Source organism: Sorex fumeus, unplaced genomic scaffold (genome assembly GCF_029834395.1).
Source record: "Sorex fumeus unplaced genomic scaffold, SorFum_2.1 ptg000002l, whole genome shotgun sequence".
In the NCBI taxonomy this organism is placed as follows: Eukaryota; Metazoa; Chordata; class Mammalia; order Eulipotyphla; family Soricidae; genus Sorex; species Sorex fumeus.
In genome coordinates, this window is record NW_026606059.1 from 44,544,013 (window position 1) to 44,560,896 (window position 16,884).

Here is a 16,884-nt window from a genome sequence, read left to right on the forward strand (position 1 = left end):
TCCTTGAAGGAAGGAGAAAAGGAGGGAAGGGAGGGAAGGGAGGGAAAGGAGGGAAGGGAAGGGAGGGAGGGAGGAAGGGAAGGAGGGAGGAAGGAAGGGAATCTTCTATCACTAAACCATCTGGAAAAAATGAATTTATTACCCTAAAAAAGGAAAAGATCAACTGACTATGCAGTTTATACAGACTTATTGAGTTTGACTACCACTAGTCAATCTCAATATACGTGTATGAAGCACTTTTCTGCATGTTGTAAAAGGAATGAAGGAATCATATTTCCTGTCAAAAAGAAACCTAAGTGCAAACCATCCTTGTAGAGAGTTGCTGTACAATGATGGATGAAAAGTAGAGGGTATGGTACCAGGTGCTGGAAACTCACAAGTGGGAGGAGAGTTCATCCACCACAGGCACATGCCACAAAGCCTCTCAGTAGTCTCTACAGATGCCTACGAGCTATTGCTAGGTAAATTATTGAGAAAGACCCCGGTAATTTGCTTACCATCATGGTCACGTGATAAACTGTGGCCCAGGTGTTTCACCTACCCCATCAATGGTCACACATGGTTTGGGATTCCTACTATGGCCCTAACTGTGAAGCTATCTCGCTATCAAGCTGTGGCATGGCTGTGTGCCTGTGTGCCTGTCTTTATTAGGGCACTTAGCACTTGACAATGTAAATGGCATTTAATTTGGTAGCTTCACCACTGAGCTTAGTCCCGGCTCTGGGCTCTGTGCTCAGGGATCACTCCTGTTAGTACTCTGGGGATCCTATGCAGTGCTGGGAATCAAGCCTGGGTCAGCCACATGAAAGTCAAACACCCTACACACTGTACTATCTCTCCAGCCCACTAAAGCTAAACTTTTTAAGCAGTAAAATGTATTATTCATCTCTGTGTCTATGTGCTTATTAGCACAGCATAAGAACATGAGCTCTGGGGCTGGAGCAACAGCACAGCGGATAGGGCATTTGCCTTGCAACAACCGACCTGGGTTTGATTCCCAGCATCCCATATGGTCCCCCGGGCACCACCAGGAAAGATTCCTGAGTGCATGAGCCAGGAGTAACCCCTGAGCATCGCCGGGTGTGACCCAAAAATGAAAAATTAATAAATAAATAAGAACATGAGCTCTGCTAAGAAACAAACACCCTACCAGTCCAGTAAAGGGAAGAAGGCAAAATATTTACCCTAACAGTCTTCCCCTACAGGCTTCCAAAATCTAGATAGTGACAACCCAAAGAATTATAAAAGTATGAAGCCTGACTAGGTCATATTGCTACCTTCTACCAAACAATGATTCTGCCAACCTAAAAGCTGATGCTGTGCTATGAACTCTATCAAAGTGAATATAGGGGTGCACCGGCAAAAAGCAGTGTGCCAAGCATCTAGTTTTCTAAATAAATGCTTCAAGAAATAGAACATCATGATTCATAACTTTGTATCTCCATTTCCATGTTGAAATTCATAAATGGGGGGAAAGAAGAATGCTCTTCTAACCCAAAGAACTCTGTAGTAAAAGTAACTTTTTTCAGGAAAATAATTAAGGGACTGTACCAGTTCTCTGCTCAAGAGTGACCCCTAGTGGTGCTCAGGGAACACTAGGAGTAGTGCCAGGAACTTCAACAGCAGAAAAGCAATGCAAGATGTCTTAACTCTGTACTATCTCTCTGGCCCTAAGAATTAACTTTTTGAGTATCTATATAAGGCCAAACACTTAACAAATTCAGTTCTGAAATAGAAGTCCAAAATATTATTATTAACCAAAGGTACTAACTCTGACCTGAGAAAAAAACAAAATATATGTATGTATCTATATGCACATATATGTATATGTGCATGTCTATGAATGTAGATATGTAGATATATGCATATATTACATATGGAACATATGATCAATAGAGCATTATAAATCATGACTTTTTTTCGTTTGAATTTCTAAGTCATTACACCCCATATACATATGAGACAAAAAACCGTGATTTCCTATATGAGTAGATGCTACACTAAATGACGGGCAGTTTGTTAAAAGGCAAAGACACTATGTAAAAGCCGATGTGTAATTTCTGTACGGCACTACCTCCATACTGAAAATAATGAACCATTAATCTCATAACGATCAAAGCAAGACATGGAAAATGAGCACGAAGTGAGGAGGTAGGGAGAGATCTGTCATCAGGGGCAGTTGTCCTGCATACACACGGCTCCCAGTTCAATTCCATGCACAGCACATCCCCCTCCCCAGCACTGGGAGTGTAGTCCTAAAGCCCCCAGAGAACTGTCAGTGTGGCTGAACCTTCGAGTTTGGCCAAGTATCATAAAGTACTGCCAGAAGTGGGAACAGGCTCCAGGAGTAGTGCTTGGGGTGGTCCCTCTGCCTCCCCACTCACCAAAATAAAGCCAAGGGAGGGTGGGAGATTTGCTCTGCTTCCCATGTAGCATGGAACCAGAACATCCCACAGAAGCAAGCATTGTGCTAGGACATGGGACTGTCAAGCCATGTCCCTGGATTCAGAGAAAGAATTGAATGAAGCTTCACACAGCTTCTGATAAGGAGCCGGGCCAGAGCCCCGCTGACAAAACTGTCCACCACCAAGCAGACAGCTGATGAATTTCTAGAATTAAAAAAAAAATGTAAGCAATCGCTGAAAGTCATTTGTCTTACAGCCATTAGAGACACTTCAAACAGCCAAGCCCCTGCTCTTCCTGGCACCAGCATGCCTGGCAGTGCCCACAGAGCTCGTTCTCTCACTGGTGGGAGATCCTTCCTAAGGACATACTTAACTCCCAAGAACGGAATCACTCCATGATAAAACCCAGGCACTACTCTAAGGAAGCCCTTTTACAAAAATGTGCCATGCCAACCACAAGGTAAACCACCAGCAAGCAAATCTATTTTGAGACAATAAAAATAGAGTTTTGTTTCAACTGACATTTTAGAAGACCATCATCTTGCAAATAAAAACCCTGGTGGAGCTGAAAAAAAGAAAATGACATTCAAAAAAATGTCCTTAGAAGAGAAGTAGTCTACAATAGAAAGGGCTAACAGCTGCCATTAAGTTCATTCTGTGACTTTTATTGTTACTTTTGTGGACAGCTTCAGTAGACAGACTTGGGAACACTACTCTCTAGTACTGAAGAATACGCCAAGCAGGCAAGAGTAGGATGGCCACAAAAACGCAGCACACTGTGTTCAATAAATGAAAGTTCTCTCTGAAGCTACTTTCTGCTACCACAGAACTGCGTAGGATGCACAATCCATGAAACGGCAACTACTTGGCCTCTTATGGGAGAAGTTCATACCCCTATACAAAAATAGAGAGACAAAAGGAACTTGGCACCTAAGAGATGGTATCTGGGTAAGGGCACTTTTGCCTTGCACACAACTTACTTGGTTTTGATGCTCAGTGCCCCGTGTGGTCTCCCGAATCCCTGCCGAAGTGACCCCCGAGTAACAAGCTAGGGAGGAAGTCCTGAACACAGCCAGCTGTGACTCCCAAATAAAAAGATAAAAATAAATATAACCAAAGACAAAAGGACTCAGATAGAGATAGACCCATTTCTAAGCTCTCCCTGGTGAAAGCGTTTTGAATCAACAGCACACCAGCACCCCCAAAATTGGTTTCTAAATACCACTGAACACGAATAATAAAGAAAACAACATGGCACCTTGGTAGAAAAAAGGTGCATCCCATAGTGTACAATAAAATTTAAATGAAAGTGAAAACACAGTTTTTCGAAAACCTGAGAGGATACTACCAACAAGACCCAGGACACAGGGCGAGGGTCCCTAGGAACAAACCTGAGGGAAGCCAAGCATCGGCACAGCCAGGGAGCACTGTATTACTGACCACCTGATCCAAGGACAATCAGGACTTTATTTAGGGAGGTAAGAGACGCAAAAAAGGAGGAGGTTTCCAAACCAGTCCCTTTTCAGCAAAATGAAAACCAGTAAACATAGACGGAATAACTGAGTCAAAAAAATGACCTCTCACACCATCCTAATCATCTCAGAAACATTAATGGATGCTGAAAATTTGTAAGGAAGAGTTGAATGACAGAATGAGATTCAACAAAGTCTCTAAGGGTCCCTCCACAAAAATACTAATTATGAAAGTAAAACAGTAACTTTACAGTAAAGATTCTTGGTACCACCCTGACTAACCAAGTAATCAAACTGAGCATCACCAAAAATAGCACAGAGCTGGAGTGGCCCTGACACTGGGTGTTCCCAGACAGGACATCATGGGGGGACCCGATCGGACCAGGGTCTCCCTGTCTAAAGAGAGCACTGTCTGAATCTAGTTTTAGGGGATCACTAGACGGAACTCACCATGATACATTCTACAGATGACTAGGGTGTGCAGTTGTAAAAAAAAAATGTACACCATGAAAGGCAAAGGCTCATTAAAGAGCTCTGAACTGAGACTCCCGACAGTTAATGCAGTGGATAATCCTGAGACAGATCCGGAAAAAGGAAACTGCAACAAGAACAAGTAACAAAGGAACCTCAGGAATAAGAACACTTCATGGATCGACTAACTTAATTTTAGCATTGTTCCACCTAGATGAAGTTTGTTGTAAGAAAGGCCCTGCGTGCTTCAGGAGCCCACACCAAGACATTTAATTGTTTGCAGGCAATGGTGGGTCTCTCAAATGGGTCATGGACTACACAAACACACATAGGGAAAATGGTAAATAAAGCAAGTGTGGGGAAATAGTAGCAGGTGCTATATCCAAATAGGTCACAAAGTATCTTACCAGTATTCTTGCTCCTGTGTCTGAACATTTTAAAGTGTTTCCCACAAAATCTTTTCTCCATTTACTTTGGGTAACATGGTTACCTGCTAATATTGATGGTGTTGGTTTGCAAAGTTACTGCAGTGGAAAGAAGTTTTTAATGTTAAGAAATAAAGGGAGGGAGGGAAGATGATGAGTAAATAATACCTACAATACTTCACGACAAGCAGGAATGTGCAGACATTGCAAAAACACACAAGAGATTGGAATCAACAACTTGGAAGATTCACAAAGTGAAGCCTCCCTGTGCAAGTAGTTTCTGGCCTGCAGTAATGTCTAACTTATGTGTTGCTCTCTGAACAAAATGCTCATGAAAGACCTCTGGCTCAAATACAAAGTAGAGGTCACTCTGAGCCTCTGAGTGCCATGACTGTGTGCATCCCTCTATCACGGCACTGAACACATTCTTAGTACTGTCTCTTCTACATGCTTATCCCTTCAAAGCACTATGAGGTCCTCAATAGAAAATGAAGATGATAATGATGAAATTACTGGGAGAAGCAAGGACTTACACTTATCACCACCTGCCAGCCAAACCCAGCAAGAACATCTTTCCATGGATTCACTTTTAATTTCACTTACACTCCCCACAATATCCAACGGGGCTTTGTTACAGTTCCCAATCACTGTTTTCCACATCTGGGAACCAACGTCTGAGAGCAGTTCTCGTATTCTAATCAGAAGAACCAAAAAAGAAGTGGCTTTCAGAAAGGTGAAATCTTCTGACAAAATGTGGTTCTTAACTTAAATAGTCTTGACGAAGTTGACAAACTTAGTCTGACAAAATAAGGTTCTCTTTCTTACTCTTGAGTCTTAGTTTTGTGTGCCATTGTTTAGTAAATGGTGCATGACAAACAAAAGAGCAATTTTTCTAAATATGTTTCTAGGTGTATATTTGCTAAGAATTCCAAAAATGAAAGCAAAGGACAGAAAATTCAAGTGGTAGGAGAATGCGAGTCCTCAATAGACAAGCTGAGCTCATCCACTGCACTGGCAGGTGGCCAAGAATGATGTATGAAATCCGGATATAAAATAAATGTACACAGAAAAGAAACATAAGCATGTATAATAATCTCAGAGAATATAACACATGCATACTACAAAAATGTACAGGAACACGAAACAATTGTGAAAACACAGTTTTACCTCACTGTCAACCTATGAGGCGTTATTACTGCAAGAAGCCTTTAGGGAGTGGAGATTCAGAGAAGTAAGCTTACTCAGCCGCCACATACAGTGTATTTAGTTGGAAAATGCATGAAATCAAAGAAACCACATTACGGCTATCTGGAATCCAGTTTGACTTTTTTTTTTTACCTTTTGGGTCACACCCAATGCACACACACACAATGCACTGGGGTTGCTCCTGGATCTGTGCTCAGGAATTACCCCTGGCAGTGCTCAGGGGACCATATGGGATGCTGGGATTCAAACCCGGGTTGGCCGCGTGCAAGGCAAATGCCCTACCTGCTGTGCTATCACTCCAGCCCCAATCCAATTGACTTTTGACGATCCACTACTTGGTTCTAAATTTTCCTAAAAATGAAACCATGTATACCCTCCCCAACCCCACCACCCCTTTATTTTAACGGTACTTTATACTGGGTAGTAATCAAGACTACTTTAGTCAGGAGACAATATAAGGCAGGAGGGAGCAGGGATTTACAAACTTGCTGGCAAAACTTTTGTTAATTTCCTGACAGAAATCAAAGATTGGACTTACACATTTCAATGCAAATAACTGTCAGGACTATACACTTTCCCAATAAAATAAACAGATTATCAGGACCAGGAGCCATATGTCGTTGAACTAGTCAAACACTTGAAAAACATTTTCAACACTTTGGGAGAATTTTAAGTTCCATAATATAATTATCTCCATGACCTTGAAACAAGCTAAAGAAGCCAGTAGTCTTTTTTTTTCTGCAGAACTAGAAAAACAAAAAAACTTAACAAGGCAGTCACCAGAATTAAAGAGAAATGTAAAAAATATGAACAAAGCAAAAGGGTCAGCAAACTTCAGGATTAAAAATATTGGCGGTTACAAAACTAAAATAATTCATAATTGTCTAGAAATACTGGTTAGCTTATACCTCTAAAAATATAATAAATTCTAATATTTTTCAATAATAAACAAAAATCAGAAGCAATCCAAATGTGCTGTTAAGTCTACTGAGATTCGGGAGTAGCCAGCTACCACACTGGAGTAACCTAGCTATGCGCACTGCCATCTAGTGGAAGCAAAGATCACAACCAGCAAAAATAGTGATTAAAAAAAAAAATCCCCCCAAAAAGGGTACAGCCGTTTCTCTCCGTTATAGTTTCTCCATGGGAGCGGAACCAACAGTGACCCCAAGTGTAAGACCTAAATCAAAAAGAGAGATAAAAATGGGTGCACCCATATACTCATGCTCCTTATATCAAGGAAGAACATCAATAATATGCCATATACCTTTTAAAGTACCTAAGTGTACATTAAAACAGTACTTAAATGTACTTAAAACAGCAGCAGGGGCTGACTGGTGGAGAATTATGGAACTGTAAAAAATTATGCAAGTATATAGTTTACCAATTCCGTTAGATACCTTTGCTCGTAGGAACTGATCCTGATTGTCCAGACCTAAACAGATGTGTAGTCACAAAACTGCTTAAGAAAGCTTCATCTGTAAATTTAATTTTCAGATACTGCACTCTGAATAGCATAATAAAATTCAATCAACGCTGTTGCTAATTTTGTACAGAGTATTAGTGAAAGAAGCTCCTAAAGAATAATTTTTTTCTCTCCAGTGTCTTCAAGACTGGAAAACTAAAAAAATCTTTCCAAGTAACAAAATTTCCCTAAGAAGTGAAACTAAATGATTTCTATGTTATTAGTCCCTATTTTTTGGCATGAAGTGATGCAGATAGTCAACCTGTTTCTGGATATTCTGTAAAAAAAGAGCAAGTAACATTTATGAAACACCTATTATTATGCAGTGGTAGGGTGTTTGCCTTGCACAAAGCTGGGCCAGCAGACCTGGGTTCAATTCTTCTGTCCCTCTCGAAGAGCTTGGCAAGCTACCAGAGTGTATCTCGCCTGCACAGCAAAGCTTGGCAAACTCCCCGTGACATATTTGATATGCCAAACACAGTTAACAACCAGTATCACAATGGAGATGTTACTGAGCCCACTAGAGCAAATTGATGAACACCAGGAGTACAGTGCTACAGTGCTATTATGCATTAGACTCTGCTACCTCCTGTCTAAAAACACAAACCTCCACATAAGGTCCCAATGCTGCATGTGGGTCAACAGAATCTGGAGAACTAGGCAGGGTTACAGGCTAGAAAGTATCACCTCCCCCAAATCCCACAGCTTTCTGTGGGAGTTCTTCCCTTGGGAAGTTGATTCCCACACAAAACCATCCAAACAGACTTCCTATGCTGCCAACCGGTCACAAAAGGCCCCATCCCATTCTGTCACACCACCATCTGCCTCTGTACAGTCATTTCTGCTCACAGATCACCTACCCAATAACAGGCCATTAAATATTAGAGCTGTTATTACACAATAAAAAAAAACCCAAGGAAATAAAACAGTAAAAGCACTAGAGTTTCCACAGTCTAGTGCTTAGGAGGTGGGCACCTGGACATTTGCATCCTGGTTTTTATCACTTATTAGCTGTCTGATGTTAGGGAACTTGTTTCACCTTCAATTTTCTCATCTGTAAAATAAAATGATTTGCTTTTTTAAATTAGAAAAAAAGCATATAAATTTAACCCAGAAAAAGCCCTTGAGTGGGGGCTGGAGCTATAATACAGTGGGTAGGGCATTTTCCTTGTATGCAGCTGACCCAAGTTCGATGCCCAGCATCCCATATGTTCCCCTGAGTACCGCCAGAAGTGATTCCTGAGTGCAGAGCCAGGAGTAAGTAACCCCCATGCATCGTGCATCGCCGGGTGTGACCCAAAACACAAAACAAAAAATAAAGTCTTTTAGTAACGGCAACTAACAGTATTAGCAACCGCGAGGCAAGTAAGTGCCACCTCTATCCACACCTCTCCCCCACACAGTTCCAGAGAGGCAAATCACTATTTGTAAGATGTATTATATGTGCTCTCAGCACGCTTCTTTTCTCTTCTTTTGTAAGCCAATATTTTAGATAATAAAGAAATAAACCAACACAAATCACTGACAGAAAGCCTGTAAGCAACCATTTCAGTGCTGACTACAGAGAGTAGGAGGCCCTGAGAGATTCCTTACAGAAACAACTTTATTAAGAATCTGACTTAACTCCCTATACATTTTTTTTTCCATTTTCCCCCTTGGCCACTGAAATATGCAAAATTTAAAGTCTTACCTTAAGTGCGTGCTTACTGAAGATGGATAGCACTGCTGGAGAAATAGGAAACGAAAGTGACTTGACCTCCTCCTCGGTAAAACACATTTGGGGAACTTCCTTTAAAAATCAACACCAAAGGAAATTCCTAACTGGTGCCTGCTATAATGAAACATTTACTTAAAAACAAACAACAATGTTCAATCTGTCCTTTTATGGCTTTTCTTAAAGCACCCCATCAAAATGCTGGAGATTAAAATTTCAGCCTGATTTACTCAAAGCTGCGCATCTTGACTGTGCAAGTAACTCTGCCTCTGTGAGTCTTGGATGCTGAATTTGAAAAAACAAAGGAGGCAGGGAGGAGATAAAACCACAAGATGCTGTGGGGATTAGAGATTGCATAGAAAGCCCCTGTCACAAAGAAGCCCTCAATTTGGCGGCTTTTATTAAAATCGTTATCCCCAATTCTCATGAAACTCTACATCCACTGGGGAGCAGGGTGCAGAAGGGTTAAAAAAAGGGGGGGAGGGGTAAAGATTTCAATCTTCACTTAGCAGAAACTAGAACAAGAAGCACACAGGTCCTATTAAGTCACAGTTTGCCTTCACTCTGCAATTTCAGTTGTTCCTCTGGCTATGGGTACCTGTCTGGCATCTGACACTGCAGGTTAACTCCTTCAGGTAAGGTTTATTTGGTATGAGACAGGGACTCTGGAAACTGGAGAGATAGTAGGGAAGTCACGGCATGTTTCACTTGCACAGGACCAACCTGGGTTCAATCTCCAGCACCCCGCACACCTCACCCTCCAGCACCCACCAGAAGTGATTCCTGAGCACAGAACCTGGAGTAAGCCCTAAGCACAGCAAGGTATAGAGAACTTCCCTTTCTTCCCTTTGCCCCTACTGCCAGAGTCCCCCAAAAGATAGGCTTGCCAAATGGCTTATTTAGCTTTTCTTTTTTTTTTTTTTAATAAATCTTATTAGGTACTTGGGGAAAGATCTAACTGTATTATCATGCACTGACTTAGAAAGTTCCTCAAAAAAGAAGAAAAGTAAATAAACATCTGATTCAACTCAGATCTAAAAACACTTCCCCATTATCTTCTAAAGAAGGACCCCTACTGTGCTACCACATTTAAAGAAGACTATGTTCTTCTGCTTGTTTAACACTGAATTTCAGTTAGAACCTTCTCTGATATTGCTGAGCTCAGAGACTTCCTCAGTACCCCCTGAACGCCGATGCTTTAAAGTGGAAACAAGCAAAGCTCTATTTTGACGGCTGAATTCCAAATGTGCTTTCTAATCTTTCTTCCTTTATGATAATTAACATATAGAGAGACTTCCTCAGTGCCCACTGAATGCAGATGCTCCAAAGTGGAAACAAGCAAAGCTGTACAGTGACTGCTGAATTCCAAATGTACTTTCTAATATTTCTTCCTTTATGGTAGTCAACATAGAACACGCATATGAAGACTGGAGTTCGCCAGTTTTCCCTCTGGCTATGTATGAGGAATTGTGTGGACATGACAAAGACACAGAGATGTCAGGCCTGGCCTCCCAGAAAGTTCACTCTCTCCCAAGGAAGACAAAGAGACCCACGGCCCACAGTACGAGTTTGCTGCTGTTAGAGCAGACAACCAAACTGGCTCTCTGAGCCATTCAGAGGAAAACATGATGAGAGGACATAACCTTCAAGCAAATGTTTGAAGGATGACAGATACAGAGAATGTCTTCAACTTCAAGCTAGAGAAAAGAACAAACCGCGCACAAGACGTTTCCATCCTCATTTCTGGTGTTATGGAACGTATAAGATGAACTTTCCGACCTCTGGAGGGAAAGTGCTGTGTGGTGAAAACAGAATAAAGTTTGAACTGTCGGACACATAAGGCACCTTGGATAAGTCACTTTAGTTGCTGGAGTCTCTTGCTACAACTGAGAAAAATCAGGCTAACAACCTCTATATTACTAAACTTACCAGTACTGAAATCACAAACAGGTTCATCACAGAGACATGCCTCAAAAATATTGTGACGTCTAAACTTAGATTAGATGGCTTACTTAAATCTAAATTATACTGTTACTGTAGCACTGTCCTCCTGTTGTTCACTGATTTGCTCTAGCGGGCACTAGTAACATCTCCATTGTGAGACTTGTTGTTACTGCTCTTGGCATATCGAATACGTCATGTCACAGGTAGCTTGCCAGGCTTTGCCAAGTGGGCGGGATACTTTCAGTAGCTTGCCAGGTTCTCCAAGAGGGGCGGAAGAATCAAACCCGATCGGCAAGGCAAACACCCTACCCTCTATGCTATTGCTCTGGCTCAAACCATACTGTGACTAAATATTTCAAGGGAATAATTAAAGCACTCCTAAAGCATTCCTTAGGGGAGGAGAGTACTTCTACAAACCAGAAATTCCCACTTCCTATGAAAAACAGGACAGCCTCAGCTTTCAGGAGAGGGCACCCATTTTCCCTCTGCCTACACTGGCCAGGACCTGGTTTAGACACACAACACATGGCAGAGAGGGTTCTCGGTAAGCATATGACCAAAGTACAGATGCCAGAATACTGCAAGCCACACTGACTAGATCACTGTGGACCATACATACACTCCAGGAAATCCAGAAATGGTGAAGTGGCTTGTCGAAAATATAAAACACAAAAACATATATTGAACCTATGAAAAGCAACTGCAAATGAAATTACCCCATTTTATTCCTCCTTGGCATTAAACACACACACACACACACACACACACACACACACACACACACAATTGCATGAAGACACCACAGCTAAAACTAGTTCTGCAATGTTAACTCTCATTCTTTTCTCTCATTACAGGGCTCACAGCATTCAAGCAAATAAAAACTAATTTCCAAAGCAGCATTTCCCCTCTCCCCTAATGAAACTTTAACGTTTTGCTGAAAAAAGAAATGCATACAGAGCTAAGTAATGAGCTTCTCTCTCATTACACTTTTTGACCAAACATGTGACCTGAAACACCAAGAGTACTAGTAATAGAGAAAATCATATTATATGAAAAGTACATTAAAATACCAATAAAAGCACTTTATCTATTTTTTCTAGTTTTTTGGGAAACATCCATATTGTTTTCCAAAAAGGCTGAACCAACTGGCATTCCCAGCAGCAGTGAAGGAGAGTTCCCTTCTCCCCCACATCCATGCCAACACTGGTAAAAGCACTTAATCTAGATTCAAACAGCCCACCTTAATCTTGAATCCTTTGCTCTACTTCCTCTTATAACTGGCAACTAAATATAACTTGGCAGAGAACCAGCTACCAATACATATATTATAACACGTAATTAAAAATATAGGGTTATGTAATCTTATTTAATGGTTACTTGGCATGGACTGAAAACCATCCAGAGCAATGCCAGAGAGTGGGATTAAATCATAATGTGCAAGAAATTTCTGAAGTGTTTTTTAGTAAGAGTCAGCACATCCCCTACCAGCAAATATAATATGAAACATGCAATGCTACTTTCATCTCCAATTAACCTCGTTGGCAAGAAACCACAGTATCAATCCACTCTACGGCACTTGTCTGTTCCTACATGGGGGATGGGCAGATGAATTGGTAAAGAATGCTGAGGTCTATTTTCTGTGATCGGGGTTTAATATCAAGTAAACAGCACACATTGCTTTCGGTGAAGAAACAAAAGTATTAAATACTCACAGGATGAGGAGAACCAGTTATCCTGGGAAAATAAAAATCAGCAATCAATGACCACCACTATGAAATAAATATTTGGACAAATGATAAAAGGTAGCTGAGAGAGCAACATAGAATCAAATACAAAGATGACATACCAGCTGATGTTCTTAAAGATTATTTAAAAATATGTAATTCATCTAGGAAGTTGATTAATGCTTACAATACTAATTTCTGTGGCTATTACCTTATTTATTCATAAGTGGTTTCCTTACCGTAAAGTGTTGATTATCAAAGTAATGCCATTAGTCATGGAAAGGTCTTTTAATGCTAAAGAGAGTCTTGGCCTGAACATTCTAACCCTACAGAATAAACTTCCCAAGAATGCTGGTTACTCAAAAATGAGCACTAGACAAATACAAGGAGAAAAAAGATACTTAGAAAATCCAATCAACTGGAAGCAAGCATATTAATGCCATAGATCTTTACTAAGTTTTTTTAAATGAGCATGTGTGCAACATTTCTTTACACTGTCTTGTACTATGTTTGTTTTTCTGGGAAAAGATAGTAACAGCAAGTATAGTGATCTTCAGAAATGGGAGACCTGAGCTCAAATTAAACCCCCCAGCTGCTTACTTGCTTATGCCCTAGGTCCCCTCACTGAAAAACAGAGATATATATATCAGCCTCACCAGAATGCAAGTCTGATAATAGAACGAGATACTGTGAGCCTTAGAGAGTCTTGGAAACTTTAAACTACGATGTAAACATCAGGTGTGGTTAACATTTGTTAGCAAGTATTTGTTCCATACCACGCCACAATTAAATAAAGGCTTACGCTGCTGAGCCATCAACACTGAACAAGTTGGAGCTGGAATATTGGTTCGAGCAGTGGGACATGGACTAATAATCTCTGAAAAAAAAGTTTCCTTCAGAGGCAAATAATACGGCTAAATAGGAATAAAAAGGCTTCAAGGACCGGATGGTTACCGGATTTATAATCAAAGCTTTTTAATCACATTCAGATCCAAGACACTATTTTCAAAATGTACTTGTAAATCGGGAGTTACATAACAGAAAATAATGAATATTTTAAATGATAGAGCTTAGCCTTCTGTACTGTAGCCTCAGATTTAAGGGGGAAATGTTCCAGTCTGAAATCATCTAAATTAATAGGAATCAAAGCATCTGTGTAGCACCTCTTTCTTCCTTCCCATAACTGCTGGATGTGAAAAATGTATTTCTTACAGGAATTACAATTCTGATGACCAAGTAATTAGGTCTAAAATCTGACAACTGAAAAACAGCAACATTGTCCAATATCTGTTTCAAAAAACTGGAAGCCATTAACCTAGCAAAAACAGAAACCAAAAGAATGTACAACATAACACTATAGCAACAAAGGGCGAGTGCAAGCAGACTAGACCCACTGACAGACAGACACAAAGACAGACACACAAACACACACAAATTCTGACAATTCTGACTTACAAATAACTCATTACATTTTTACAATGTATCAGTCATTGAATACAACTTTGATTCAGCTACTTAAGAAATACAAGCACTTGATTTCATATTTCAGAATATTTCTAATGCCAATGGTTGCACACAGTGTACAAAGAAATTCCTTTCGGGGATTACGACTCAGGAGTCAACAAAAGATCTGTGTAACTCATAGACAGCAAAGACTGCCAACCCAAGTATAGGATGGTTCGCCTGCGCAGGGAGAATAAAACTTTGTCTGTAAAAACGCATTACTTTTCTACACTCGCATTAAAAAAAATAAATAAAAAGAAGCCCAAAATAAAAATAAAAAGACAACACTCTATGAACTGATTTCCTTTCTCTGGACAAATACCAATGCTTCAAATTCTTGGAAACAGGGAGTCTCTCCATCGGCACCAGCACCACACACATCTGATTGGAACCGGATGCAAATTGCAATTTGTAACAGACAAATACCGGAGCTTGCTACTTCACAACCCAGTTCGCTACATACGGAGTATGTTTGTTTCATCTTTCATTTGCCACAATGAATGAGCCACAGACGCTATGAAGATCAACAGACCCGACCGGACTCAGGGAAACCCAGTCAGTAATTCAAGCAAAAGCTGAGAGATGGGACCTGATTGTTCCTACCTTCACCCAGCAAGAGAGGAGACCACTGCCTCCCCCCTGCCCCCCCCTCCCGCCAAGCACCCCTTGATCTGAAATGCATATGGGATGTAAGGGAGGAGCAGAGCATGGGTGTGGAGACAGGAGACAGGAGACTTTATTTACCGTCCATCCTGGAAGACTACTCAGGAGGTGTGCGGAGGAACAAGCCAGGGAATAGTGTCCTCGGGACAGACACGCCTCCATAAACCCCCGTGCCAGGGTCCCCGGCTTCCCAGGACGCTTTAGACTCCTCGCTGACCAAAGTGGAACCACAATGACACAGGTAGCACAGACTCCCGGGCCAGTGGTCCGGACCCCAAGCTAACCGGCCACCAATGAGGGTCACCCGCTCAGTGCTCCCCCGAGAGAGCAGGCAAGCCAAGAGGTTGGGGGGGGGGGGTCGCCTCTTCTACCCCACATCATCCCCTCTCTCCAAGACTTGGCAGGAGTTGCCCAGCCCCGGGGTGGGGGAACCACCCACGGCCAGAGCCTGGGTGTCGGAGAGAATGAGAGGCTGCCCCTGCACACACACCGGACCTTCTTTAAGATGCTCGGGCGCCGGCCTGACTCCCCCCAGAAACGCCAACTTCCCCAAGCGTCTACGCACCTGTTCCTGTCTCCTTCTTGGCACTGAATTTCCTCCACCCCTTCCATCCCGGGTTCGTGAAACACATCAAACCCAGAGATCATCATCCAACCTGCCCACTCCGGCACCAGCCAAGTCCCCGATGATGATGCTCTGCTGGCGGGCCTTCACCCCCAAGTTTTCCCGGGGCATCCTCGAGTCCCCCAAGGCTTCCTTCAAGGCGCATCCAGCCGCTCCTTCCTTCACATCCCCCAGACTCACACCTCGGGCTTCCCCCACCTCTCCCACACCCCCCATCCATCCCCAACCCCGAGGAGTCCCTTCTACCCCCGCCGCCTGGCCCGGCTAACCCTCGACCCCTGCGGGACTGTTCCCTGGGTACCCCCCCTCCACCCTACCTTGCCCCTCGCCCCCCGCCCCAGGTCCCCCAGGTCGGTTTCCAGCCAAGTCCCAAAAGCCCGGGTCCACGAGCGCTCCCGCACTGACACCGGGTCCCGTCTCGCCCCGGGCCCCCAACGGCCCCCGGGGCGGGGTGGGGGGGGGTGATGGGTGATGGGGGGGGGCAGTTAACGGGCAGCGCGCGCCCCTCACCTTGGTTCACCAGCCGCAGAGCGTGCGTGAAGGAGGGGTCCAGGGAGTCCTTCTCCGCCATCAGCTCCGGCAGGTACTTCTCCTCCATGCTCGCCGGCCGCCGGGGCCCGGGACCTGGAGACGAGGCGGCCGGGCAGCGGCGGCCCCGCACCCCCGGAGCCGTGGCGCGCGCGCCCCCGCGGCGCGCAACCTCCTCCCCAGACTCTGTCCGCGGTCGCGGCGCGGCGGAACCAAGCCGGGCGGGCAGCCGGGCGGCGGCAGCGGCAGCGGCAGCGGCACCCGGGCGGGAGCCGGCCGCGCAGTCCCCCCAGCGCCTAGGCTGTGCGCGTCGGGGTGCGGGGGCGCTTCTTGCCCCGCGCGCCCGCGTTGGCCGGAGCGGGACGCGGAGCGACGCGCTCCGAGAGCCTCGGGCGGTCCCTGCGAGCCCTGCCAGCCGCCGCCCGGCCCAGCTCAGCCTCGAGCCGCGCGCTCCGACCCGCGCGCGCCGAGCCGCCGCGCCCCGCCCCGCGCCTGCGCGCTGCGCCCGCGCCCGCCCGAGCCGCGCACCCCGCGGGCGTCCGGGGGCGCCTCCCGCCCGCCCCGTCTCCCCCCACCCCAAACCTCACCCCAAACCTCACCCCACCCCACCCCACCCCCTCAGCCTTGGCCGGACGGTGATGCTCTAGGATGACTGCATCGCCGTTCCCCAGACCCTGGGAAACTGCGGTCCAGAGAGGTCGAGCGGCTCACCCAAGGTCACCCAGCGCGGGAGTCGGGA

General features: G+C 44.0%; 1 protein-coding gene across 2 annotated transcripts in view; it reads right to left on the minus strand.

The window, feature by feature from the left end:
* The window catches only part of KHDRBS3 (KH RNA binding domain containing, signal transduction associated 3), a 166,109-nt gene extending 149,833 nt beyond the window's left edge, over positions 1-16,276 (minus strand). For both annotated transcript variants that reach the window (XR_008795384.1, XM_056136856.1), the window contains exon 1: positions 16,128-16,276. Coding sequence is in view for 1 of the 2 variants with exons in the window: in XM_056136856.1 (XP_055992831.1) it covers positions 16,128-16,215 (88 nt within the window). In the remaining variant the exon portion in view is untranslated. The remainder of the gene's footprint in view (positions 1-16,127) is intronic.
* Between the last annotated feature and the right edge of the window lie 608 nt (positions 16,277-16,884).